Source organism: Sphaeramia orbicularis, chromosome 3, assembly GCF_902148855.1.
Source record: "Sphaeramia orbicularis chromosome 3, fSphaOr1.1, whole genome shotgun sequence".
Taxonomy (NCBI): domain Eukaryota; kingdom Metazoa; phylum Chordata; class Actinopteri; order Kurtiformes; family Apogonidae; genus Sphaeramia; species Sphaeramia orbicularis.
The window spans coordinates 9,044,499-9,072,471 of record NC_043959.1 but is presented as its reverse complement, the minus strand read 5'-3'; the positions used below and the strand labels follow the sequence as shown (position 1 = coordinate 9,072,471).

General features: G+C 38.4%; 1 protein-coding gene across 3 annotated transcripts; it reads left to right on the top strand.

Moving 5' to 3' along the window:
- Positions 1–92: 92 nt before the first annotated feature.
- anp32a (acidic (leucine-rich) nuclear phosphoprotein 32 family, member A) lies at positions 93–27,956 on the top strand. 3 transcript variants are annotated; one of them, XM_030131039.1, is made up of 8 exons: positions 93–245; positions 4,879–5,028; positions 5,103–5,225; positions 5,318–5,418; positions 17,146–17,243; positions 17,341–17,456; positions 20,759–20,813; positions 26,714–27,956. In XM_030131039.1, exons 1-8 carry the CDS (start codon positions 192–194, stop codon positions 26,779–26,781), a joined length of 765 nt encoding a protein of 254 aa, XP_029986899.1. In that variant the 5' UTR covers positions 93–191; the 3' UTR covers positions 26,782–27,956. The 3 variants fall into 3 exon arrangements, with proteins under 3 accessions (XP_029986899.1, XP_029986900.1, XP_029986898.1); XM_030131040.1 differs by lacking the exons at positions 93–245; positions 4,879–5,028; positions 5,103–5,225; positions 5,318–5,418; positions 26,714–27,956 and adding exons at positions 11,191–11,366; positions 16,598–16,747; positions 16,832–16,954; positions 21,927–21,944 and having other exon boundaries at positions 17,045–17,243; positions 20,759–20,857; XM_030131038.1 differs by lacking the exons at positions 93–245; positions 4,879–5,028; positions 5,103–5,225; positions 5,318–5,418 and adding exons at positions 11,192–11,366; positions 16,598–16,747; positions 16,832–16,954 and having other exon boundaries at positions 17,045–17,243.
- The last annotated feature ends 17 nt before the right edge of the window (positions 27,957–27,973 follow it).

The window sequence follows — 27,973 nt, the reverse complement described above, 5'->3', positions numbered from 1 at the left end:
ATTGGCCTACGCGCCTGTAAATCCATTCCCTCTTTATTCCGCTCCTCTGATTGGTCGGCTGTGACGACAATCCTGACCCCCGTGGTCCCGCCCATGTTTGACTGCCCAGCAGCAGTCTGCTCTGGAGGTGCTAGTTGCATTTGCAGGAATTCTTCCCAGTGTGTATCAGAACACGGGTTCGCGGATCCAGGATGGACATGAAGAAAAGAATTCACCTAGAGTTGCGGAATCGCACTCCGTCAGATGTAAGTGTGGTTCACATGTTGCTAATGCTAATGTTTCCACTCAGCTAATGGAGAATGTGTGATGGTCCTGGTGTGGGCAAACAAAGTTTCTTACAAGTTAAAAGGATGATGTACGGCGGCGTATTAGGGCCACAGAAAAAAACAAACAAAAACGCTTGTCACTACGAGAATAAAGTCGTTATTTTAACCCTTTCATGCACGAATTATGAGAACCTTAATCCACTTTTTTCCTGAGTGTTTTTATTCCTCTTTAGGCATGAATAAAACAATACAATTGAAAATTTTCTTCTAAAAAATAAATAAAGAAAATGAATAAATAAAATAAAAATAGTTTTAAAAAGTTTGAAAAAATACATAAAAAAAAAAAAAATTATGAAAAAAAAAATTCTTATGAACCTATTTTACATGAAGTTGCAAAAATGTCCACTCAGCTGGACACCACACGTTTAATTTTTGATGCACAGAAACATGTATTTACTGATAAATTGTGTGAAAACTATGGGGAGGGCCTTTGATTCTGGGGGTTTATGCTCAGGAGAGATCTACATAATGTTACCAAATTCATGTCAGAAAAGATATGTAGTGTCTTAAAACTTTAATAAAGATATGTGTGATAAAACAAAACAAACAAACAAAACAAAACAAAAAAACAACGAAAAGAACAACAAAATCCATAAATATACAAGAGAACAGCTGTAGAATAGCTGTCCACTGTAGTGACCACTATACATGAAAGGGTTAATGAGAATAATGTCATAATATAATGAGCAGTTGTACCTACTCATCAGTGTAGAATTGTGGACTTTTAGTGCAGTTCTTCTTTTATTTGGGGTTTAGACACAAAGGCCAAACACTGAGTCTGTCCTCCATCAACACATGAGTCTGAGGACTTTGAAGACAGTTTGCACACATTTGGGTTTGTTGTAAGAACTGAACTGATTTGTAGCAAATTTCCTCTTTTGTGGAGGAGGAATTGATGAAGTGTTCATCTGTAGGAAACACCAGACCTGAACACAGGGTCTGATGTTTCTGAACAAACTGAAGGTTCTACTGGGAGTTTCTTAGTCCAACAGAAGGGAAAGATGCAGCTTCACTTGTTGCCTTCACTGTAAAACTGTAAACTGTCGAATTTTCCAAAATATTACGACTTCAGTCTCATAAAAGTATGACTTATTCTCGTTAAATAATGACTTTATTCTCGCAGTGATAAGCGGGTTTTTTTTCTTATGTGGTCCTAATACTCTGTCATAATGATGCCGCCGTCGGGGCACATTGTTGCTTTGTGAACATGTTTCCAGTCAGCAGGCAGTGCAGGTTTGGGATGTGCACTTTGAGTCTGAGCCCAGCTGAAGAAGGCAGCGGTGGAAACAAGGCAAACACTGGCAGAAGAAGCCATATTTGGAACTTTGAATCTACCAACGCGACCCTTTTGGTTCCAAATCAACCTTCTGGTGCTTTTTATCAGCTGTTTGTTGTGCTCTCCATGTGCTTTGAATACGAAACACGTTTATTTATTATTGATTTAAGCTTTGCATTAGGGCCACAAGTAATGACTGTAAGCAGAGGTGGATGAAGGCGGTCATGGGGCCACCTTATTTTATATAGGAATACTGTTTGTGCCCCACCCCACCACCCCCCATCATGCTTTACTGGAAAAAATGTTTATTGCCATAAATGGCCCACATACAAATACTAAGGTGAACTGGCATACACAAACATAGAGACAGCCAAAACTGAAGTGTTTCCTCTCCAATATATTCATTCAAGTGGTTGAACCACCGCAAAATGACATCACAGCCAGGCAACAAATTCAACATTAAAAATAAAACACAAATACAAAACAAGCAGTAGGTCTTTAAATCATTTAAATATATATGTATGTACTAGGGATGTAACGATTACTGGTATAATGATAGACTGCAGTAAAATTGCAGATGGTCAGTATTACCGTTTAAATTCTAATTATCATGATAACCTTGTTTGATTACCGCACTTTTAGGGGAGAAAACGCCTATGTAAAGATCTGCTTTTATGTCAGATATTTGAGTATAGTTTTAATTTAATTTGACATACCAGAAAAGTAAAAAAATAAATAAATACATACATACATACATCCTTGAAGGCAACACAAAATGAATGCACAATAAAGTGAACAACAGCAAGCAAACAAAACATAAACAAATCAACACATACACACCAAAAAAACCCAAACAAAAATCCAAAAAAACAGAAAAAACGGTACCATGTGTTCTTACTCAAACACCTTCTTCAGTTTTATACTGTGTATAAACCATCTCTTTTAACCTCGTTTTAAACTTGCTGATTTTTGGACATTCTTTGAGCTCCACCTTCATGTTCATACTTTTACTCCATTCTCACTTTTAAAGTTTTGAAATTATGTTGTCCTCTTAATTCATTACCTCCTTCCCTTTCTATGAGTAGTTTTTGAATATTTCCTGGTAGTAATTTGTTATTTCTTATTTCATATATCTGCCAATATATCGGTTATCAGACAGTATATCAGATATTGGCTTTCTTTAGCCCCCCAATATTAGTATTGGCCCCAAAAATTCCATATTGGTCGGGCTCTAATCACAGTCCATAAAAGACATGACAAACTCTCAAGCTGAAACTGAAGCACTGTGGTTCTGTTTATGTGTCAAATGTTCATTGTGGTCAGTTTCAGATGCTGCAGCTCTTTCATAATTCACAGTTTGAGTTTGTGTTTGTTCAGTATTAATTGTCCTCCTTGTAAATCACAGCTGGACTGACTGTACATATCCTGACCAAGGAAAATCCAATTCTCCCTTTGTGCAGTAATCTACACCTGGATTTACTGCCTCCGTCCACAATAATATACATTATATAGACTAAATGCCATCTAAAATTAATGTTTATTTGCAACATTGTATAGCAAACTATTACATGATCAAAAACAAATTAATTTTAGCAAAAAAATATCTCTGTTTTGAATGTCTGTGGTCGCCAGAAATTTGTGATGTTAACATGGGGTCATGAGCCAAAAAAAGTTTGGGAACCACTGTTTTAGCACATTTTGTATTTAATAAAATACTCTGAAGTCTATGCATGCTCTCAAATACAACCAGTGCTTAACCCTTTCTTGCATGAATTTTGAGAACCTTAATCAAGATCGTTTTCCTGAGTGTTATTATTCCTCTTTAGGCATGAAAAAAACAAAAACAAAAACACAGCGATTGAATTGTTTTTATGAACCTATTTTTCATGGAATTGCAAAAATATCCACTCAGCTGGACACCATGAGTTTGATTTTTGAAGGAAAGAAACATGTATTTACTGATACATTGCGTGAAAACTTTGAAATACATTTTTTTATTGCTGCTAATCTGATGATTTGTCACATTTTAACATACTCTAATATTAGTTATTACTCACTTTATGGAGATAATATGCAAAAAAAAAAAAAACTTTTTTGTTTAAAAAACACAAACAAAAAACCCTGTTAATTACAGTCTCATAACAATAACAAGAAATTGATTTACACTCAAACATGTTATTGCAGATCAAGTTTTATCAAGAATAGCAAAGTTACAGCAATGCTATGAATTGCAGTGTTTGGGATGATGCATTACTGTGCACTGTGTTGGCTGATATGGAACTAAAACAATAAAATCCATGAATATACAAGAGCAGCTTTGAATAGCTGTTCACTGTAGTGACCACCATGCATGAAAGGGTTAAACAGTACAGGGTGGGGAAGTAAAATTTACAATATTTTGAGGCAGGGATTGAAAGACAGTGTATGACCAGTTAGTTTATTGAAAGTCATGAGAATTTATTTGCCACAAGAAAATTTACATAATAGAAAATGTTTTTATTCTATGTGTCCTCCTTCTTTCTCAATAACTGCCTTCACACGCTTCTTGAAACTTGTGCAAGTGTTCCTCAAATATTCGGGTGACAACTTCTCCCATTCTTCTGTAATAGTATCTTTAAGAAAGTCGACATTGCTGTGTGATGTTCTATTGGTAGCATGTTCTAAAACGTCCCAAATAGCAGAATCCAGAGGGTTTAGATCTGGGCTAGAAGGCGGCCATAAACATGATTCCCAAAAATTGCTAAAGTTGGATTTGTTGCTGTTGTCAACAAGTGTTTTGGTGTTCTTGTGTAAGATTTTAACTTCAAATCATATTTTACTGCATTTCTAACGGTCTTGTTGTCTACCTCAAGTTCAGTTGCCATTTTTCTCATGGATTTGGTTGGATCCTTTAGGATTTTGGATTTGAGAGCTTTAATAAAAGCTTTGGTACGTTTTTGTTGCTTCCTCCACTTCCAGACTTTCTCGTAATAGTTTTGCTCATAGTCATTCTCTTCTTTCCATTATAAACAGTCTTTATGGACACTCCAACTATTTTTGAAATCTCCTTTGTTGTGACGAGTGCATTCAGCAAATCACACACTCTTTGACGTTTGCTTTCCTGATTACTCATATGGGCAAAAGTTTCTGAAAAGGTATGGATAATAGTGTTAGGTATGATTATGACATCAATATATGTTTGGTTTCAAAACAATTGACGTAGTGCCTGCTGAGAAAAAACAACTAAATGTTCATTGTAAATTTTGCTTCCCCACCCTGTATTTGTGTGCTCTGCAGGTCAAAGAACTTGTGCTAGACAACTGTCGCTCAAATGAAGGCAAGATCGAGGGTCTAACAGATGAGTTTGAGGAGCTGGAGTTTCTAAGCACAATCAATGTCGGACTGACGACAGTCGCCCACTTGCCGAAGTTAAAGAAACTCAAAAAGGTTGGTGTTTTTCCACCTGAAGTGCTGTGGCTGTGGGGTTGTCGCAGGTTTTCATTGTGTGTTTTGATTGACAGCTTGAACTCAGCGATAACAGGATCTCAGGAGGGTTGGAAGTCCTGGCAGAGAAATGCCCCAACCTCACACATCTCAACCTCAGTTGCAACAAGATTAAAGACCTCAGCACAATAGAACCATTGGTAAGCCGCTTCCTAAAGTTCTAGAAGAAAAAAAACAAAAATTGCCGTCTGTAGTATGTGTTTTATCAACCACATCCTTGTCCTTCTGACAGAAAGAACTGGGGACCCTGAAAAGTTTAGATTTGTTTAACTGCGAAGTGACAAACCTGAATGAATACAGAGACAATGTGTTCAAGCTACTACCCCAGCTCACATACCTGGATGGATACGACAAAGCCGGACGGGACGAATTGATGACTGCAGCGAGGGCCGAGGGTAAAAACTACAAGTCCTGTGGTGTGAGAAGATTCTATAAATGATGGTCCCTGGAGTCAGAAGTTTGACTTGGGTAAGAAGCTTTTAGATACACTGCCCAGTCATCCTGGAATCATTTACAGAAGGACCCAAAACTGTCAGAAATTCTTCCTTTAGGGCAGGGGTTCCCGAACTGGGGTACACGTGCCCCCAGGGGTACTTGGAAGCTCAGGGGGTACTTGAAATTTTTTGTGGAAAAATTAAATTCATTCATTCATTCATTCATTCATTTTCTGAACCCGCTTTCTCCTCACTAGGGTCACGGGGGCGGAGCCTATCCCAGCTACTTATGGGTGAAGGCGGGGTTCACCCTGGACATGTGACCAGTTCATCACAGGACTGAACATATAAAGACAAACAACCACTGTCACACCTATGGGCGATTTAGATTAACCCATTAACCTATCAGTGGATGGTGGGAGGAGCCAGAGTACCTGGAGAGAACCCACGCAGACACGGGGAGAACATGCAACTTGCTCTAACTATTATAATTAATTTGTGAAATTGTGTCAGTCAAATCAAATCTCTTCAGTATAAAGGTGTGTATATATCTTTTCTTTTCTTCTTTGCTCTGCTCTCTGAATATTTTGAGATCTTGACCTAAATTTTTCAAGTGTCCTGAGATAGTTGTGCATTTTTACCAGAGCAACATAAATTAAAATGATTATTTTTTTGGTCAAAAATATGCAAAGGTCATTTCAAACAAGAAACCAACATAAGTGCAATTAGAATCTAACAAATCTGATGCAGACTTAAAGGCTTGTGAATTTCTGATTTTTTGTGGCTGGCCCTCAAATAAACTGTGATGGTCTGATACTACTCTGCACCTTTCATAGTACTAGCTGAATTACTTACATATGTTTGCTTCTGTATATTATTATATTAATGATATTATGTTAACAGCTTAAAGTTGGACTAAACAGGTTTGTTTTTTATGATGAAACTGCTTTCAGAGTAAAAAAAAAAATGCGCGTTGGAAATAAAACTAAAGATTTTACATATCTTACAAAAAATTCAAGGACTAGTGTCAGTGTTGGACATTTGTGACTGATACCTGCCTTTAAAAGTAGTTTTCAGAAATACTAAATCTGTCAGGCTGCAATTATGTCAAGATTTAAAAACTGAACATTTCTGTCATATTTACGTTTGATGGACTAGTGCAGCTCTGAAAGCGTCTAATATTTCACTCTGAACTTGTGCAGCTTCACTGAAAGAGGCCTGGAAATGATCGGATATGTAGAACAACTTAATATTCAATGTGATATCATGACTTAATATGTTTACATTTACATTTATGCATTTGGCAGACGCTTTTTTGGCAAAGTGACTTACAGGGGAAAAACCAAAAAATGAAAGAAAAATACAAGAATAGATTAAAAACATAAAATAGCTGTACAATTAAAACCCTGTCGTACAGAAGAATAAAAAGTAAAATAATAGACTAAAATACAAGAATAAATTAAAAGAGACATAAAAGCAGCTATACACTTAAAAACAGTGAAATAAAATACCAAGTAAAAACAACAGAATAGACATGATAATACATTTAAAAGGGGATGTTTGAAAGTGCTAGGACAACAGGTGTTCTCTGAAGAGCTGGGTCTTCAAGAGCTTCTTGAATACAGGTAGGGCCTTCCCTGTTCTGGTGGTGCTTGGTAGATTGTTCCACCAATGTGGAACCACCCATGAAAAAAGCCTGGATTGTCTTGTGCAGGGTCTCGGGACTGCCAGACAACATTCCATAGACGAGCGGAGTGGTCGTGGGGCAACATAAGCCTTTATCAGTGCACCTAAGTAGGTGGGAGCAGACCCATGGTGTACTAATATGTTAATAAAATGGCTTGAATTGGTGATGTTACCGCATTTAAAACTTATGCTGGGAGTTGGAGTGGAGTACAGATCACAGTGTGAAGTGGAGAAAAAGGCGTCTGATTGGCAGATTGCCTTGGTGGATGGTGAAAGTATGTAGGCTGATGCAAAACAGCAAGAATGCCATTACTGCCAGTTCCTCACATGCATTCTTATCATGAACGTGCACATAATTTATCACAGTCATAAAGCTGTGTGGATGAGGAGGGGCAGGGACGGTATGAGGTCCACCCTGATAACTGGTGGCATCAACAGAAATTAGCCTGTTGGTTCATTACATTAACATGTTGTGTCCTATGAATACGAGCCATAATTCCCCGTGTGCTTGCAATGCAATGCACAGGGGACTATTGTTCGTCATATTTTTCAGTTCTCCAAGTTGATGTGAAAACGTTGCTTTGGCTTCTGCTGCTTTCATCCCAGGCTTTGCTTCCCCCTTGTGGATGATCTGTTTATAGCCTTTGTCCGCCCACATGAAGGACTCCAGAGGGTTTACCTTCACTGAGGACTGAACAAGGGTCTCATGGTCTCTGATTGATTTATCGGTTTCTCATTTGAGCAAAATATCATGGAAAAAACAGTAGTTTCACAGTGTTTTGGGAGTGTTTTATTACTGATGTCATGAAAGCATCATGAAATATTGGGCAAATAAATCAAAATAAATGTCCAATATGAATGCATATCTTGACTTGCTGTTAACAGTAAATATACATCTGTCTAACCACGAAGTACAATATATGATATGGAGACATTTGTAACATATTCATGTTTTAGTGTATACATTTGTAAAATCTGTTTATATTAAATTGCTGTTTTGACTTTTGTGCATCTTGCTTTCAATTCAATTCAATTTTATTTATAGAGCCCAATATCACAACTAAGTTTCCTCACAGGGCTTTACAGAAATTGTTGAATTGATTTAAAAAAAAAAAAAAAAAAAAAACACCATGAAAATTAACAAACAGTCAAGTAATCAGTAAACACTTGTAAAGCAAATGGATCAATGTCCCGGGCATCCCCCAGCCCTAGACCCGACTTCTCAGCAAGGACAAACTCCAAAAAACCCAGTGGGAAACAGAGAGTCTAGTCAGTGTCTTTTATCCTGTTTTCAGTTTTATCATCTCAGTTTTGCATCTTTTTGGCCTTATGGCTTTTTTGTAATGAGCCATATATTTAAAGTTCTTTTTATTTTTCTAGGTTTTAGAAATATATTTGCATATGAAAATACTGATTTTTCACTTGGATGATTTAATATTAACATCATGTTGACTAAAGAGGGAATTTTCTTTCATTTCCTGTACTTTTTTACTCATATTGTGTGAATTTAGTGTTTTATTATTCATATCATGAAAGCATCATGAGATCTTTGGATCTTTGATAAATAAATCAAAAACAAATGTCATGAATATGAATGCATATCCTGATTTGCTGTTAACAGTTGATAATGTATCTGCCCAACCACATAATACTAACCATAAAATACTATATATGATATGGAAACATCTGTAATGGATTCATGTTTTCAGTGTATAAATTTGAGATATATATATATATATATATATATATATATATATGTATATGTATATGTATATATATATATATATATATATATATATATATATATATATATATATATATATATATATACAGTACAGGCCAAAAGTTTGGACACACCTTCTCATTCTTTGCATTTTCTTTATTTTCATGACTATTTACATTGTAGATTCTCACTGAAGGCATCAAAACTATGAATGAACACATGTGGAATTATGTACTTAACAAAAAAGTGTGAAATAACTGAAAACATCTCTTATATTCTAGTTTCTTCAAAGTAGCCACCCTTAGCTCTGATGACTGCTTTGCACACTCTTGCCATTCTCTTGATGAGCATCAAGAGGTAGTCACCTGAAATGGTTTCCTAACAGTCTTGAAGAAGTTCCCAGAGATGCTTAGCACTTGTTGGCCCTTTTGCCTTCACTCTGTGGTCCAGCTCACCCCAAACCATCTCGATTGGGTTCAGGTCCGGTGACTGTGGAGGCCAGGTCATCTGGCGCAGCACTCCATCACTCTCCTTCTTGGTCAAATATCCCTCACACAGCCTGGAGGTGTGTTTGGGGTCATTGTCCTGTTGAAATATAAATGATGGTCCAACTAAACACAAACCGGATGGAATGGCATGTCACTTCAGGATGCTGTGGTAGCCATGCTGATTCAGGTTGCCTTCAATCTTGAATAAATCCCCAACAGCGTCACCAGCAAAGCACCCCCACACCATCACACCTCCCTCTCCATGCTTCACGGTGGGAACCAGGCATGTAGCATCCATCCGTTCACCTTTTCTGCGTCGCACAAAGACACGGCGGTTGGATCCAAAGATCTGAAATTTGGACTCATCAGACCAAAGCACAGATTTCCACTGGTCTAAGGTCCATTCCTTGGGTTTCTTGGCCCAAATAAATCTCTTGTGTTTGTTGCCTCTCCTGAGCAGTGGTTTCCTAGCAGCTATTTGACCATGAAGGCCTGATTCACGCAGTCTCCTCTTAACAGTTGTTATAGAGATGTGTCTGCTGCTAGAGCTCTGTGTGGTATTCATCTGGTCTCTAATCTGAGCTGCTGTTAATTTGCGATTTCTGAGGCTGGCGACTCAGATGAACTTATCTTCAGCATCAGAGGTGACTCTTGGTCTTCCTTTCCTGGGGCGGTCCTCATGTGAGCCAGTTTCGTTGTAGCGCTTGATGGTTTTTGCGACTGCACTTGGGGACACATTCAAAGTTTTTGAAATTTTCTAGACTGACTGACCTTCATTTCTTAAAGTAATGATGGCCACTCGTTTGTCTTTACTTAGCTGATTGGTTCTCGCCATAATATGCATTCTAACAGTTGTCCAATAGGGCTGTCAGCTGTGCATCAACCTGACTTCTGCACAACACAACTGATGGTCCCAACCCCATCAGTAAGGCAAGAAATTCCACTAAGTAACCCTGACAAGGCACAGCTATGAAGTGAAAACCATTTCAGGTGACTACCTCTTGATGCTCATCAAGAGAATGCCAAGGGTGTGCAAGGCAGTCATCAGAGCTAAGGGTGGCTACGTTGAAGAAACTAGAATATAAGAGATGTTTTCAGTTATTTCACACTTTTTTGTTAAGTACATAATTCCACATGTGTTCATTCATAGTTTTGATGCCTTCAATGAGAATCTACAATGTAAATAGTCATGAAAATAAAGAAAATGCGAAGAATGAGGTGTGTCCAAACTTTTGGCCTGTACTGTATATATATATATATATATATATATATATATATATATATATATTCATTTGTGCATTTATATTTCTTTTTTTATATAATCATTGTGCATAAAAACCTTTAACATGAGCTTGTGTGTCTTTTGTCAATGTCTCCATGTTGATTTAAATGTCGGACTCGTTTATTTTGGTATAATAACGTGGACGTGTGTTTTCATGGATGCTTCTGTTGATCTATGACAGAAGCATAACCCAACCGCACCACAGCATCATCATCATCAGTTTTATTCGAAGATTAAAGTCACCCGGAAGATAAACTGTGACAATTATGTAGCGATAAACACGAGGCCACACTTATCCATCACATGGATTCAGTGTCAAATATTAAAATACCACATTATCCACATAAACTGAAGTTAACAACCAACCAAACCCCCAAAACAAAACCCCACCCAGTGGAACAGCTAACACCTCATTGGTCTACGCGCCTGTAAATCCATTCCCTCTTTATTCCGCTCCTCTGATTGGCCGGTGGTGACGACAATCCTGACCCTATGGTCCCGCCCACCGAGCGGATCAAGTTTGAATGAACAGCAGCAGTCTGCTCTGGAGGTGCTAGTTGCATTTGCAGGAATTCTTCCCAGTGTGTATCAGAACACGGGTTCGCGGATCCAGGATGGACATGAAGAAAAGAATTCACCTAGAGTTGCGGAATCGCACTCCGTCAGATGTAAGTGTGGTTCACATGTTGCTAATGCTAATGTTTCCACTCAGCTAATGGAGAATGTGTGCTGTGATGGTCTTGGCGTGGGCAAACAAAGTTTCTTACAAGTTAAAGGATGATGCAGCCGTCGGGGCACATTGTTGCTTTGTGATCATGTTTCCAGTCGGCAGGTAGTGCAGGTTCGCTGCTGTAACTTTTGTGCAGCTCCGAGCTCCGGTTTGGGATGTGCACTTTGAGTCTGAGCCCAGCTGTAGAAGGCAGCGGTGGAAACAAGGCAAGCACTGGCAGAAGAAGCCATATTTGGAACTTTGAATCTACCAACGCGACCCTTTTGGTTCCAAATCCACCTTCTGGTGCTTTTTATCAGCTGTTTGTTGTGCTCTCCATGTGCTTTAAATACGAAACACGTTTACCTGATTTACCGGTTTAACACATGCACTGTGCGCGTGAAGGATGCGGATCCTCAGAGTCCAGAAATGATCACTGGTGCATACAGATCCCATCCTCAGATCCCATCCTCTGTGTTCGGCCAGCAGAGCCTCTGTGCAGACCTGCAGCCTCTGTCTTCCTCTTTTCTGTCTCTCTCTCCTTCTGCACACACACACACACACACACACACACACACACCACGCATTGGACATTCTGCGGCCGGAGCCTCGGTGCGCGCGGATGGACGAGAAAGCGAACCGGCGTGGACCGTTATAGCACGAACACACCGACCGAACACAGCCGTTACATTCACTACCGGGGCTTCTGTGAGCCCCTTCATCGAGGCTTTGTGGCGTTTTCCATCCAGCTGTGATGATGAAAACAAACCGTAGCCGCGTTGTTGCTCTAGTTTCCAGAACTAGGACAAGCCGCCATTTTACCCACAAACAAAGGCACTTCCAAATACAGCGAATATTTACGGCGTTTATTCGACACAAATGAGCGAAGAGTCATCATACCTTTTATAAACAGAAGTCTATACACACCACCAAATCCGATCGTCAACTGTTTAGCGCAAGCAACAATGCACCGTTTGGCTGTCAGTGCTCACGGATGGGCTTTAAGTGCCCCTCCTACTCACAGATGATCCTGCACGGGTACCACTCTGGGTCTGTTTGGACTCATGACCCTGCACGGGTACCATTCTGGGTCTGTTTGGACTCATGACCCTGCACGGGTACCATTCTGGGTCTGTTTGGACTCATGACCCTGCACGGGTACCATTCTGGGTCTGTTTGGACTCATGACCCTGCACGGGTACCACTCTGGGTCTGTTTGGACTCATGACCCTGCACGGGTACCATTCTGGGTCTGTTTGGACTCAGGACCCTGCACGGGTACCATTCTGGGTCTGTTTGGACTCATGACCCTGGGTACCACTCTGGGTCTGTTTGGACTCATGACCCTGCACGGGTACCACTCTGGGTCTGTTTGGACTCAGGACCCTGCACGGGTACCACTCTAGCTCTGTTTGGACTCATGACCCTGCATGGGTACCATTCTGGGTCTGTTTGGACTCATGACCCTGGGTACCACTCTGGGTCTGTTTGGACTCATGACCCTGGGTACCACTCTGGGTCTGTGTGGACTCATGACCCTGGGTACCATTCTGGGTCTGTTTGGACTCATGACCCTGGGTACCACTCTGGGTCTGTGTGGACTCATGACCCTGGGTACCACTCTGGGTCTGTGTGGACTCATGACCCTGGGTACCACTCTGGGTCTGTGTGGACTCATGACCCTGGGTACCACTCTGGGTCTGTGTGGACTCATGACCCTGGGTACCACATGTATGAGGGCTGGGGTGGGACTGAACCACGAGCGGGTGAACTGAGGCTGGGTTCATGTAACTGATGGTGTCCCTCTAGTATTTGAGGCTAGGTAGTCCTTAGTTACATGGTGCAATTATATGGGACGTTCTCAGAGCCTGCCAAGTACCCCTGCCCGCTACACACACCTGACATACACTCGTACCCCAACATCCATCAAAAACAACTGACATGCCACATGAAGTGACCAATGCAATGGATTGGATAGATTTGACATGTGGATCACATCGATCCAATCCGTTGTTTATTTATTTTATGGGCCGACGGAGGTGTTTTTTGTCATTTCTGTTGAGGAAAATTTGAAATGGTCTGATCAGTGTGGGGCCCCTGCACACGTGGGGCCCCTAGGCTGCAGCCTAGGTCAGCCTGTGCATTATTCCATGCCTGACTGGAAGAACTAGTCTACCAGTCACATTATGAACTGCAGAAAAAACCAACAATGGCTCTTTCTTATATTCATTGCTACCATAAAATTTCTTTCCTTTAACAAGAACAATTGGTTTACAACTATTAGAATATGTAATGAAGTTTGTTAAATATTCAATAGTCAACAAATATTACACGCAGTAATAAAATACCTTTTTTCCTTAAACAAAAGTGCATTTTGTATATAACAGAGTGCCTAAATGTTTTATTAAACAATTAGTCAAGAGTTGCAATCAGCAATAAAGTAAACATTTATTCTTCAACAAAAGTGCATGAAGTCACGAACGACTTGTTGACGAATTAGATTGTCATCGACTAATTAAGTCATGGATTATTTATCAGCTAGTCAACTAGGCATTGCAGCCCTATCATTAACCCTTAATTCATATTTCAGTAAGCAAGCTTATACTATTTACTTATTTATTTAGCATCACTCATTTGTGGAGAAAAAAAATCTTAACAACTCACAATATCAGGTCCTATTTTACCTACGACATGAAGGTATAAAAAAGGTACAGTTTTTATTGAAACTGAAAATGGAAACAGTCTTCTGAAACTGCAGTATTTATTTATTTCTATAATATTTACAACTCTCAGACTCTAACGTGTCTTAGTAAATCAGTGTTTAAAGTCTAAATCACAGGTGTCAAACGTGCGGCCCAGGGGCCAAATCCGGCCTGCTAAAGGCTCCAGTCTGGCCCCTGGGATGAATTTGTGAAATACAATAATTACACTGAAGATATTAATAATCAAGGATGTTGAAATCATTTTAGGTCAATTCAATCTAAAGTGGATCAGACTAGTAAAATATTATCATAATAACCTGTAAATAATAAAAAACTTCAAATTTTCCTCTTTGTTTTAGTATAAAAAAGTGAAATTAGGAAAAAAGTAACATTTACAGACTATCCTTTTACAAAAAATATGAATATCCTGAACAAATATAAACAGTGTGAAATATCTTAAGAGAAGTATGTGGAATTTTAACAATATTCTGCCTGTTACTAAATCTTTAAGTTGTGATGCACATGTATGAATAATCAGCTTAGACGTAATATTGTTCACATTGCACTTTTTTTCTTAAGAATTTTCAGGTTGTTCATATTTGTTCATGTTATGTTCAAGTATGGTTGGTAGGTGTAATATTTTCATCATGGAATTGTACTTTTTTCACTCAAAAACATAGAGAAAACTTTGGAGTTGATATTATTTATCAGTTCTTATTTTAATATTTATATCATAGTACTGGTCCGGCCCACTTTAGATCATATTAGGCTGAATGTGGAACTGAAATGAAATGAGTTTGACTCCCCTGGTCTAAATGATTAACATCTTTATTGTGATGGAGTTCTTTGGCCTTTTTACCTTACCAGCTGACAGGCTGGTAATGATAACCTTCTTGTACTAATGATTGAGGCAGGGTTCCTGGGGAACAAAGGGACCAGAACTAGCAAAACAAAAAAACAAACAACACTAACATTAGCTGACATTAGTTAAGGAGCAAAGTAGTGGTGGACCTAGTCCCTAGCCACTAAGCAAATGGCAAGAAAACAGTCTCAGATGATATAGACTGTCTAAAAGTGTGCCAAAAAATACTCACTTGTGCTCATGCAGAACAAGCATCAAGTCAAACAGCCTTACATTATGACAAGGCTACCCAAACATGACATATGAAAATGTTACTCCGGAAAACAATCGTTCAGCCTTCTTCAGGCTCTGTGCGTAGTTTCTGGACGTATTCCATGGCCTTTTTCGGATCCACAAACTCCTTGTCCTGGTCATTAAAAGTGATCCGGAGTCTGGCCGGATAGAGCAAGTCGTACCGGACTCCTTTCCGACTTCGAAGCTCCTTTCGTACGTCGGTGAATACAGCCCTAGCTCTGGCGACATTGGAAGTGTAGTCGAGGATTATCGCAATCCTTTTCCTGTTGTACATCAGCCGGGCTCGGTCTCTGGCTCTCCTCAATATTACCGCCGCGTCTCCGTTATAATGAAGTTTAGCAATTGTCACTCGTGGCTTCACCTGGTCTCCCAGAGTTCCTCTAGGGCCAAGCGTACGGTGCGAGCGGTCAGTCTTTATCTCTCGGTCCAGCTGGAGTACTTCTTTAAGCATTTTAGACATTGACTCTGGCGCGCTGGAGCTCGGGAGCTCGTCCACACCAGCAATCCTAATGTTTCCCTGTCTCATTCTTCCCTCCATGTCCTCACACTTGTCTTTCAAAGTCACAATCTGGTTTTGAAGGCTGGTTACCATGGTTTGCAGTGAGGCCACCTCATCCAACCACGTCGATAGTCCTTCACTCACATCTTGAATATCCGTTTTCATTTGTTTTATTTCTGACCTGATAGCTGCTGAGGTGTTAGCAATTTCCAACCGCACTGCTCGTAGCTCGGATTTGAGGGGGTCGAAGTCCTCCGCCAGGGCACTTTTGAGTTCCTCTGTGATGATTTTTGATATTTCTCCCCTCACAGTGTCGAGGATGTTGGCTTTGATATTTTCGGCGGTCATGATTACACTTTCAGTACTTTCTATCAGCGAGAGTTCGTCCAGGTTAGCTGGCGTAGGTTGGTTCTGCCTCTGGGTCCTTTTAACTCGCTGACTGCTAGCTGTGTATTTGAACTTCTCCAGTTTTTTATCCATTCAGCTTCGTGTACTGCCATATGTTTGGCTCTTGGTGGGTTTTGGGTAGTCTTAATTATGCTTTAAACGAGTTCTTCATGTAGAAAAGGCATTTTTAGACTGATATATTAACAATTCTGCAGGAGCTCATGAAAAGACGTCTTACTCCATGTGTCGCTCACTAGCACCCCCAAAATGTCTCTGTTTTGAATGTCTGGGGTCGCCAGAAATTTGTGATGTTAACATGGGGTCAGGAGGCCAAAAAAGGTTGGGAACCACTGTTTTAGCACATTTTGTATTTAATAAAATACTCTGAAGTCTACGCATGTTCTCAGATCCAACCAGTGCTTAAACAGTATTTGTGTGCTCTGCAGGTCAAAGAACTTGTGCTAGACAACTGTCGCTCAAATGAAGGCAAGATCGAGGGTCTAACAGATGAGTTTGAGGAGCTGGAGTTTCTAAGCACAATCAATGTCGGACTGACGACAGTCGCCCACTTGCCGAAGTTAAAGAAACTCAAAAAGGTTGGTGTTTTTCCACCTGAAATGCTGTAAAGTGCTGTGGCTGTGGGGATGTCACAGGTTTTCATTGTGTGTTTTGATTGACAGCTTGAACTCAGCGATAACAGGATCTCAGGAGGGTTGGAAGTCCTGGCAGAGAAATGCCCCAACCTCACACATCTCAACCTCAGTGGCAACAAGATTAAAGACCTCAGCACAATAGAACCATTGGTAAGCAGCTTCCTAAAGTTCTAGTAAAAAACCCAGAAATTGCCGTCTGTAGTATGTGTTTTGTCAACCACATCCTTGTCCTTCTGACAGAAAGAACTGGGGACCCTGAAAAGTTTAGATTTGTTTAACTGCGAAGTGACAAACCTGAATGAATACAGAGACAATGTGTTCAAGCTACTACCCCAGCTCACATACCTGGATGGATACGACAAAGATGACAAAGAAGCACCGGATTCTGATGCCGAGGTCTACGCAGAGTGTCTGGATGATGACGAGGAAGATGAAGACGGTACGTTGTAGACGGCTCCACCTAAAAAAAAAAAAAAAATAGCTTTAAGCACATGTTTTTTGTATGGTTTTGGTGTTAATAAACTTTTGGCATTCAGATGTAGACGAGGAGGAGTATGATGAAGATGCAGCACCAGGAGATGAAGAGGAGGAGGAGGGAGAGGAAGATGAGGAGGAGAATGAAGAAGAGGAAGAGGAGGATCTCAGTGGAGAGGTGAGATGTGAATGAAGGAAAGCGAGTTGGACTGAAAACCATTACCAGGTCATGTGATCTGTTGACTATTCTCTTTAGCTGCGTTTCCACTATGTGGTACCAGCTCGACTCGACTTGACTCCGCTCGGCCTGGTTGCGTTTCCAGGGGTTTCAATAACCGCCAACTATTTTAATATGTGTCGCTGGCTACTTTCCGCTCTGGAGCCCAGGTCAGGTCTTTTCTGCCGCCCGGCACAAGATTGGAAACCTCCCACCCGAAAATAAAAAATAAATAAATGTGTGTACGTATGGATGGCGGGGCTTTACTTGTGTCACCAGATTACTATTACTAGTGACCCCTGCTGGATATATGGTCATTCGTTCACATGGGGAAAATGTCAACCTCTGTACAGGGTCAAAGGTCTGTTGAGCCAGTGAATGTGACCCTACAATCCCCTGTGTGGACGACACGGAACTACAGCTGCTTTGACCTGGATTGCCGGGGCATAATGACGGTGGTTGGAAATAGAATATGAAATATTCACATTTAAACAGAACAAACCAGCTTCAGGAAACTTTATTTACAAATTTATACATGGGCTGGCAAAAATCCAAAACCAGCTAGTATCCCTTATTAAACCTATATATCTGGAGTAGTAGTTATCAGCATATTTTTACATTTGGTGATCAGATCTCCCAGTCTGAATTAATTTGACCATCAGATTTATACAAGATCCAGGAGCATGTATCTTTTTATCAAATGACTAACATTTTAAAGTTGATTTGACCTTCAACAAATACAAAATGTATAAATATATATGAAGAATACATGAACAAAGAATAATGTAAATGGAGATCACTAGATGTAGTTTGGAGCAAGGCCACTCTTTTTTTTTTTAGTCTTAACCTGTTATGAGGTCTACACTTTGACTTTAGAGGCATACAGGCATAGTGCTCTGTTCAGCTTTGAAATTGGTCATAAAATTAGGTCAAATGAGGTATGGAGAACAGTCTTTTTGCTTGAATGTGGCATAGGGAGGCTTCAGCCTTGGTGGCCACCGGACCCCTGCCACCTGGGAAGAGCCACCTACTTTTAACAAATAACCGTCAACTCTGAAAATTATCGAAACCCCTGCGTTTCCATTACGTAAAAGTACCTGGAATCTGGTACCCAGTACTATTTTTTTGGCATGTGCTCAGCTGAGGTTCCAAAAGGGGTGAAGAGATACTAAAATGCGACGTGTAAACACTGCAGACCACTGATTGGTCAGAGATTTGTCATTGCTTCTGAATCTAGGTTGACAAACCAGATTCTGAAGTTGACAGTTAATATACCGGTAGGCTAAATACATTCATGATGACAGCCCGCAAAATGACACCGTGGTCGGTCAAGGAGGTTCAGTCATTTCTGTCCTTGGTGGCCAATGAAAAGATTCAGCGTGAGCTTGACGGGGCAACTCTGACAGCGGACGACAGCACAGAGTTACCAAAGGACCTTCATGCAGAAGCTGAAGAAATAAAAAGGCGATTATGGCTAAAATTTACTTAGGGGGTCAAATGAGTGGCCATTTTTGTCAAAAAAAAAAAGTTGTAAGAAATGCAGAGAACTGTGTTGAAATAATTCTAATCCTTTTGTGCACAGACTACTGATATTATTTGACAGTGGAAGCTATATTTTCAGAAATATTGGATTTTGAATAGCACGTGTATGTGAAAACTTTTGCTGGTGGACAGACGTGACAGTGGACGGACGTGACATTACCCATGATGCTCTGGTCAGTACCAGTACTTTATTAGGAATAAACTTATATACTTACTATTGCTAACTCTCCTCTTATTCATAAATGTTAGTATTGTGGATGTAAAACAATAACAGCTGACACAAAAACACAAAATGTGTCAGTGGACGGATGTGACATGGTTGTTCCGGATCCCATCATACTGATGCTCGGCAGCCATGTCACCGTTTCCACAAATGATCCCTGTGCAAAAACTAGGATCAGAATTATTTATTGTATAGTTTATCATCATACTAAAGAGGAAATAACAATATAGAATTGTTATTTCTTTATAAAAATGCTTATTGTTAGAAAACTGTTGATTTCAAAAGTGACTTGTGATATTCTTAATGTATGTATTGGCGTAACATAAGCAGGATGGATCAGCACCATACTCCATATTGCAACCTGTAAAAATAAACGTGATATGTAGTATATAATCTGGTAAGAAAAATTGGGGAATGTAAAAGAATAGAGTATTTGTTTTTCAGGTCAATTCAGTTCAAATATAATTTGGCCATTTGTGACATGAAAATATAGCATTAATTGTGATGAAATTGGACATTTTTGACCTGAAAACATAGTTCATATGACCATCAACATGTTGCAACAGAACTGAAATCCTGTCCATTTGCAGAACTTGCATTTACCAACACAAAGTTCCTTTGGGGACTCACTTATATTGATTTCTTATGCACAAAGACATAAATGAGACCTCTAAGCACATTTAGCTGATTATCATTCCAGCATCGTTATCATGACCAGGTACTCTAAAGTCAGTCCTATCCTGTAACAGCAATGGCCTCCAGGAATAGTACCTGGTACCAGAGTAGAGCCGGTACCACATAGTGGAAACAAAGCTTTTAATACTTACAATTTTTAGTAATAAAATTTCAGACAAATGTAAAATATGTTTGTCAAAAGTTCTCTGATAATTTTTGTAGGAATGCAAACACTCCCTTTTAGCGAAATCTGCCATTTTAATCTGAAAACACATCAGGTTTTTTCTTGACCCGATGCAGATCGAAATGTTGAAGCTGATATTTAATTTTTTTTTCTTCTTTAACCTCCTCAGACCCAGCTATGGTTTTCTGTCTACATTTGTGGACAAGAGTTTCACAATTTTATACAAAAAAAAAAAGAAAAGAAAACTGTCCATCACAAAGGACATTCCATAAAAAAATTTAAAAACTGCATCTGAAAAAACTGTTGCATTATGATGTTTCCAATATAGGCACTGATTTAATAAAAAACAAAAAAAGCTGGTACTTTGCTGACATTTCCTGGGTCTGAGGAGGTTAACAGAACAAGTCTGTCAGATTTAGAGGAGGAAATTTTAGAAAAATTTAAAATGGTAAAGGTTGAAGTGCTGTGGTAGCTTTTTGTTGAAGTTACTTGATGAAAATCAGTGTGTTGTTGCGTAGTTGAGGATGTACATTACTATAATCCCAATCAAGGAGCATATAAGCATAGTAGTTTTTCTAAGTATTTGAAGTGCATGTCCAGTCAGACTTTATTATTCTGTCTTTTCTGTGTTTAACAAAGGAGGAAGAGGAGGAAGATCTGAATGACAGAGAGGTTGATGATGAGGATGATGAAGGTGAGTATAGCTGTGGCCACAAAGGGCTGGGTGATTTTTCACATTAATTTCAATTAGGGATGTAACGATTACCGGTATAACGATAAACCGTGGTAAAATTCCCGATGGTTAGTATTACCGTTAAAATTGTAATTATTATGATAACCGTGTTTGATTACCGCATTTTGAAAACTCAAGGTACTGCACATTTCCTGGAGAAGTATCTATCTATCTATCTATCTATCTATCTATCTATCTATCTATCTATCTATCTATCTATCTATCTATCTATCTATCTATCTATCTATCTATCTATCTATCTATCTATCTATCTATCTATCTATCTATCTAATCTTATCTTATCTTATCTTATCTTATCTTATCTTATCTTATCTTATCTTATCTTATCTTATCTTATCTGATCTGATCTGATCTGATCTGATCTGATCTGATCTGATCTGATCTGATCTGATCTGATCTGATCTGATCTGATCTTATCTTATCTTATCTTATCTTATCTTATCTTATCTTATCTTATCTGATCTGATCTGATCTGATCTGATCTGATCTGATCTGATCTGATCTGATCTGATCTGATCTGATCTGATCTGATCTGATCTGATCTGATCTGATCTGATCTTATCTTATCTTATCTTATCTTATCTTATCTTATCTTATCTTATCTTATCTTATCTTATCTTATCTTATCTTATCTTATCTTATCTTATCTTATCTTATCTTATCTTATCTTATCTTATCTTATCTTATCTCATCTCATCTCATCTCATCTCATCTCATCTCATCTCATCTCATCTCATCTCATCTCATCTCATCTCATCTCATCTCATCTCATCTCATCTCATCTATAAAACAACTCAAACTTGATCTGGAAAATGGTCGAACAATGTCCATAAGATGCCATCTTTAATGCACATTTGTATATTTGATGCTTACATAGTAATATTTTAATGTTTCTGCCAACAGAAAGTACATTGTGCCTATTATTATTTCAAAATACAACTTGGTTACATTATTTCAGTGTGTGTATACGTATAAATACTGCGATAATAAGGATAACTGTAATAATTTTGGTCACAATAACTGTGACATGAAATTTTCATATCGTTACATCCCTAATTTCAATAATCATGTTTGTTGACTGAAAATCAGGAAAATATGCCCAAATGAAGATGATCTCTTCCTCTGGAGACTTTTCTTGCTCAACAAAAATTGAAAATATAAATATATCCTTTGAACATGTCTCCAGTCCCCTCTCGTCAGCAGAGCTTTATCTGAGACGTCAGCTGATAGTAGATTTTTAAAGGCTGATGTAAGATGATAGTTTCTAAGTTGAAGAAGCTGATAGTGAACGTAACTTACACGTTTTTGACTTTACTGCTTTTGAAACCTGATGACTGAATATCTAACTCAAAGTAATTCATCATTATATCAAGAACTGTAAAAAATCTGATCAGTTTGGGTGCAATTTTTACATTTTAAAACTTTTTTTTAGCAGTAGTAATTGGCTTTATATGATTTCTTTTTATTTTTTTTTATCAAATACTGAAAAAAAACTACCAATTGTTTGTAAAATGTCCTGTCAACATGGATTTATGAGTTTATCTCATATTTCTATTTCAAATTAAATTTTTGTTTTATAAGTTGTGCACATTGACACTACTGCAACTGCTGCCTTTGAAATTTTACATAAACAATATCTAGTTGTAGTAAAGCACCTTTTTTATATATTTTTGATCTCATATAGAAGCGAAAAAATGTGACTCATCAAATGCTAAAAAAAACCCAAAACATTTAAAACAATGTTTGGCCTCATTGTCCAGTCCAGTCCAGTGGTCATGTTTCCTCACATTTTACATTTAGAGAAACCTGGAAGAAAATTTTCCAAGTTGTATTGACTTACTATATGACTGCATGATATGGTGACAAAGTCATTTTGCAGTTTGACAGAGCCATAACAAAATTGTGTTTTAAGAAAAAAAATCTAAAGAATGCAAGAATTGGAACCTCTCTGCTCTGCATCATATATTTATTCCTCTTTACTGCAGTCATATCACCCTAAATCTGGAGTTTAAGATTGTGATAGGGATTTGGTAATTAAAGTTTTTTTTTTTTTTTATTAACTTGCTTTGGAAATTTGGTCTCTGCCTTTTACCCATATTAATATGCACACACAGTACCTAGCATTAGTACATAGCACACATTAGTGACAGTGGGTACGGTTACTTGATTTTTTTAAAATCCAGTTTATTTTTCCAGAAGAAATTAATCCGAACTAAAGTATTTTCTCTTCTGTTTACATGGAAATGTTAAACTCGAATAAAGGTTTACATGAGAAACGTTTATTCAGTTCTCGCAGCCCTTCTGTTAGCTTAGCTTAGCATAGTCACTACATTTCCATGGTCACACATAGCCAGTTTTTCAAAGGTGATTTGTTGTATTTTGTCAGTGATTTTGTGAAATCCGATTCTCCCTAATTATTTCTTTAGATCTGCGACTTACTGCACTCATACAATCTTGGGACTGTTGTGTTGACGGAAGTTGGAAAATCTTTTTGTTGGAAGGGATGCATGCGCTAAATTAGCTTTGCTTTACCATTTTAGCTTTGCATTAGTTTTTATTTCCCCAGATATTCTTACTGCAGTAAGTCACATGGCCATGATTTGAGCCTCAATTTGTGATCATATTGACCCCACCGGAGTACAGTAATGATTAGGGAGAACTGAATTTCACAAAATCACTCATAAAATACTACGAATCACCTATAAAAGCCTGGCTACGTCTGACCATAGGAATGAAGCCATTATGCTAAGCTAGGCTAGCCTAAGCTAACGGAAGGGCTGCGAGAACAAGGCAATCGGTGCACTGCAGTGTAAACGGTTTTGAACACTTATCGAACTCATTAGTGCATGACAAATGAATGAATAAAAAACAAGTGGTGAACTCTTCCTTCAGGGTTTTCCAGGCTGGTAGATCCCATCAGAATCGCCCACTGGAACGGTTTGGGTTGACTAGACTGCAGTGCATATTCTTCCACCAGCGTAGAATGTGTGCGTCATCGTGACAGGACAAGACAACGAGCATGTGCAGAATGGAAGGAATAAAGTCCAAATGGAATAAAGGGTTTACATGTCCCAGGAATAATTTAAACCGGATTCAAAAGTGGATTAAACCAGTAACTTTAACTGGGTTTAAATGTAATCCCAACTTTTCTTTTTCAACTGGAATAAGGTGTTTACATGGGCATCTGAAATAGGATCTAACCTTTAATCAGATTAAACCAGGAATAAACATTGTCATGTAAACACACGGAGTGAGCTACCATTGAAAGCCTCAGGGACCAACTCCAGATCTTCATCAGTACCGTGGTCAAGGAGAATTAACCTATATGTACCTGGTTTTAATCTAATAATTATATCCCTGAAGTTGAGTTTTGGGGATATACTGGTTTTTACCCCAAACGGCATGCGGATAGCCTTCATATGAACACGATAACTAGGACAGATTTGGTTGGATTTCTTCTCCCTTGATAACCATCATAGTGGAAGAACCCTACGGATTTCAGCTTCTGCATGAGTATTATAAGTCATCCAAATGGGTGCACTTTAGTTGAAAATCAGTTTTTTTTTTTTACATAAATCAAGCAATAATAGGCCGACTGAGATCAAATTTGGTTCATATTGATTGTCTTACAAATGTTCATTTTCTCGCTACCATCCAGAGTTCAAATGGTGTCATTTTCATTCACCGGGCGCCGTTTTGTGGGGAAAAATTGGTTCTCTGACCATTATTCTGCCACTATCACAGTGTTTTTCAAACTTGGGGTCAGGACCCCATGTGGGGTCGCCTGGAATTCAAATGGGGTCACCTGAAATTTGTAGTAAATGATAAAAATAAAAAACAATTACTAATAAAAAATATATGGTGATTTGAGAGAGACAATCACAATACATAGAAGACATGACGAAGTGAAGCTGAAACTGCAGCACTGTGGTTCTGTTTGTGTGGTTCTGTTTCTCTGTGGTTCTGTTTATCTGTGGTTCTGTTTAGGTGTGGTTCTGTTTATCTGTGGTTCTGATTATGTGTCAAATGTTCATTGTGGTCAGTTTCAGATGCTGCAGCTCTTTCATAATTCATAGTTTCAGTTCTTGTTTGTTCAGTATTAATTGTCCTCCTTGTAAATCACAGCTGGACTGACTGTACATATCCTGACCCTTTGTGCAGTAATCTACACCTGGATTTACTGCCTCCGTCCATAATAATATACATTATATAGACTAAATGTCATCTGAAATTAATGTTTATTTGTAGCATAGTATAGCAAACTATTACATGATCAAAAACAAATTAATTTTAGCAAAAAAATGTCTCCGTTTTGAATGTCTGTGGTCGCCAGAAATTTGTGATGTTAAAATGGGGTCATAAGCCAAAAAAGGTTGGGAACCACTGCACTATCAGGTCAGTGTAGCTCAAATTGAGTTCATATTGATTGTTTAACAATTATCTTTCTACATGCCACTACCTTGAGTTTACATGTTGTCATATTTGGACACCAGGTGGTGTGTTTTTTTCCAAATGCTTGGGGGAGCCTCTGTTGAAAAATCTGTTTTTTTTTTTTTTACTTTATTAAGGAAATAGTCAGCCAATCAAGCTCAAACTTGATTCATATTGATCATCCAACAAATATCTAATATCTTTTCTGACATTATTCAGCAAATAATTTTTTGACACTGTTTAGGCCGGATACCCTTCATGTGAATGTGATAACTATCCCCCTTAAGCACCACCGTAGGTGACCCCTAGGGGAAGAACCCTATTGATTTTGGGTGTTCCACGAATATTATCACTTGTCCAAATGGGGGCACTTCTGTTGGAAAAATCAGTTTGTTTTTTTTTTGGACATTATTAACCCTCCGGTATCCCGTCCAGCAAGGCCCTTACTAAGCACCAAGCATGCCTTTTTGGCACACTTGTAGAATAATGTCAAAAAAATTTCATACAGTTTGTTATTAATTCTTTTACACTTTTTTCTATTTCATCGACTTGAGCCATAAATAAAAATACCAAATACTCAATAATTGTCACATTTTTTAACCCTTTAAATGCCGTGTTTGTAACGTAAACAAACCATTTTTTTGGATGCGAAAAACACAAATTATTTTTTTCAGTATACTACATAAAAAGTGGATCACATATTATTTGATTTTTGCAGCCTGGCATATGTCAATGATCAACTCCAACATTGGTTAATTTGCATTATTATTTTTGGTGCTAGGTCAAATGTTCAAAAATACTAGCATCTGTCACCAAGTGTGCCAAAAAGGCACACCTATAAATCAAAATATTAAATATTATATATTGATTTATTTTTCTGCTTTAATTTGATTTTATTTTTGTAAATTATACATATCAAATGGAAGAACTAGTGCGTTTTGTGCACACTTGGGAGGCAGATGCTGGTCTTGTAATTTTCTCTTGTTTACAATGTGCACATTTTACTTGGTGGCCAGAATTTAAAAGATCATGCAAAAATGAACAACTTTTGAATTCTAACCTTATTTAAATTGTGAAAAATAATATGAAGTTTTTTAACAGGAAGTGCAAAGTGTGCCTAAAAGGCGCACCTGGATACCGGAGGGTTGATAGATGTAGCAGGCCAATCAAGCTCAAATTTGGTTCATATCAGTCATCCAAAATTCAGTTGGTATCTTGCGTACATTCTGTCATTTATTTGCTTTATTATATAGCAGAGGATTGGGGTCATTTTGGGGATATACCCTCGCTGTCAGCCCCTGACAGCGTAACCCTCGTTTAATAATTGAAGGAATAGTTGCACATTTGATTGTGGTGTGATTAATTGAGCAGCCCCACTTTATTCAACTCTACTGTTTCTTCCTCTTCAGAAGAAGAACGAGGTCAGAAGAGAAAACGGGAACTGGACGAAGAAGGCGAGGAGGATGACGACGATTGAGATTCCTCACCACGTTAAAAGTTGTGAACTGTTTTGAACTCGTATTTCCCAGTCACTTCCCAGCAGCCCCAGTGTATCCCCCAGTTTTCATATTACAGTAGGAGTGGTTTTTGTTATTGGCCAGTCAGGTAGACGGGGTTGTCTGGAGAAAATCTGTATCTTTGATGCTCCCGTGTTCCAGTCTTTACGGTCCACTTTTAAACACGACGTGGACACCAATTTTTGTAATCTCAAATAATAGCAAAGATGAACCTTTTTAAGAAACATTTTTGTTTTCTCACCATTTATGTAAGACCAGTTTCTGATGATTATGTATTTTAAGGCTCCCCTTGAAAAGAAAAAAAACCCAAGAAAACCTAAAAAAAAAAAAAAAAAAAAAAGAGTGCATGTCTAATACATTTTAAAGTCAACTACTGGATTTCATGTATGGCTGTCCTCTCCTTGTCTTAAACTTATTTTTGCATTGTACTTTTTTAATGTAAGTTATGTGTGTAGTGTCACCAGTATGCCAATACTCTCTGCTGACCTGGTGTGAAACTTCTCTCTGAACCCTCACAGGGCATATTTTTAAATCATAGCTAAATAATGTCTGCCCTTATCAAAGCTTCTCCTCCTCCTTAAATCCTCAGCTTTGATAGTTCGGAAATTACGTGTTCTTGTAAATAATGACCAAATCTATTTTTTTGTATTCTCTTTGATGATGGCAGACATTAAACAAGACAACTGAGGTGAAACTATGAATTGTAATATGATATTAAATATGTATGCTGCTTTATCTACAATACGCAGTGTGAAATTTCTTGAATTTGAGCATAACTTTGTACGCATCATCTTTCCATGATGACAAATGTTCAACGTCAGAATCCATTATTGCTTTTTCCATGTCATTTTGTTTTCTTCTGCTGTGACACACGAGGTGGGAACATCTGAATTTGTGCTGGTAGTGTAGAGAAATATGTGATGAAAACGGAGGTTACAACCACAACTATGTGCATTGAAAATTTATTGTTTCAAAGTGTAAATCTCTGGAAGGCGGTCAGTTATTTTCTGGACTTTGTTTTCACCATTAAACGTGATGGTCAAATTGGCCTACCTCAGTCACTTTTCACTGTCATCAGCCAAATTCCGTTTTCTTTTCCCTCCCATTCACTTCAATAAATCCCTTTTCTATATGTTTTGAGGTGTGTGGTTC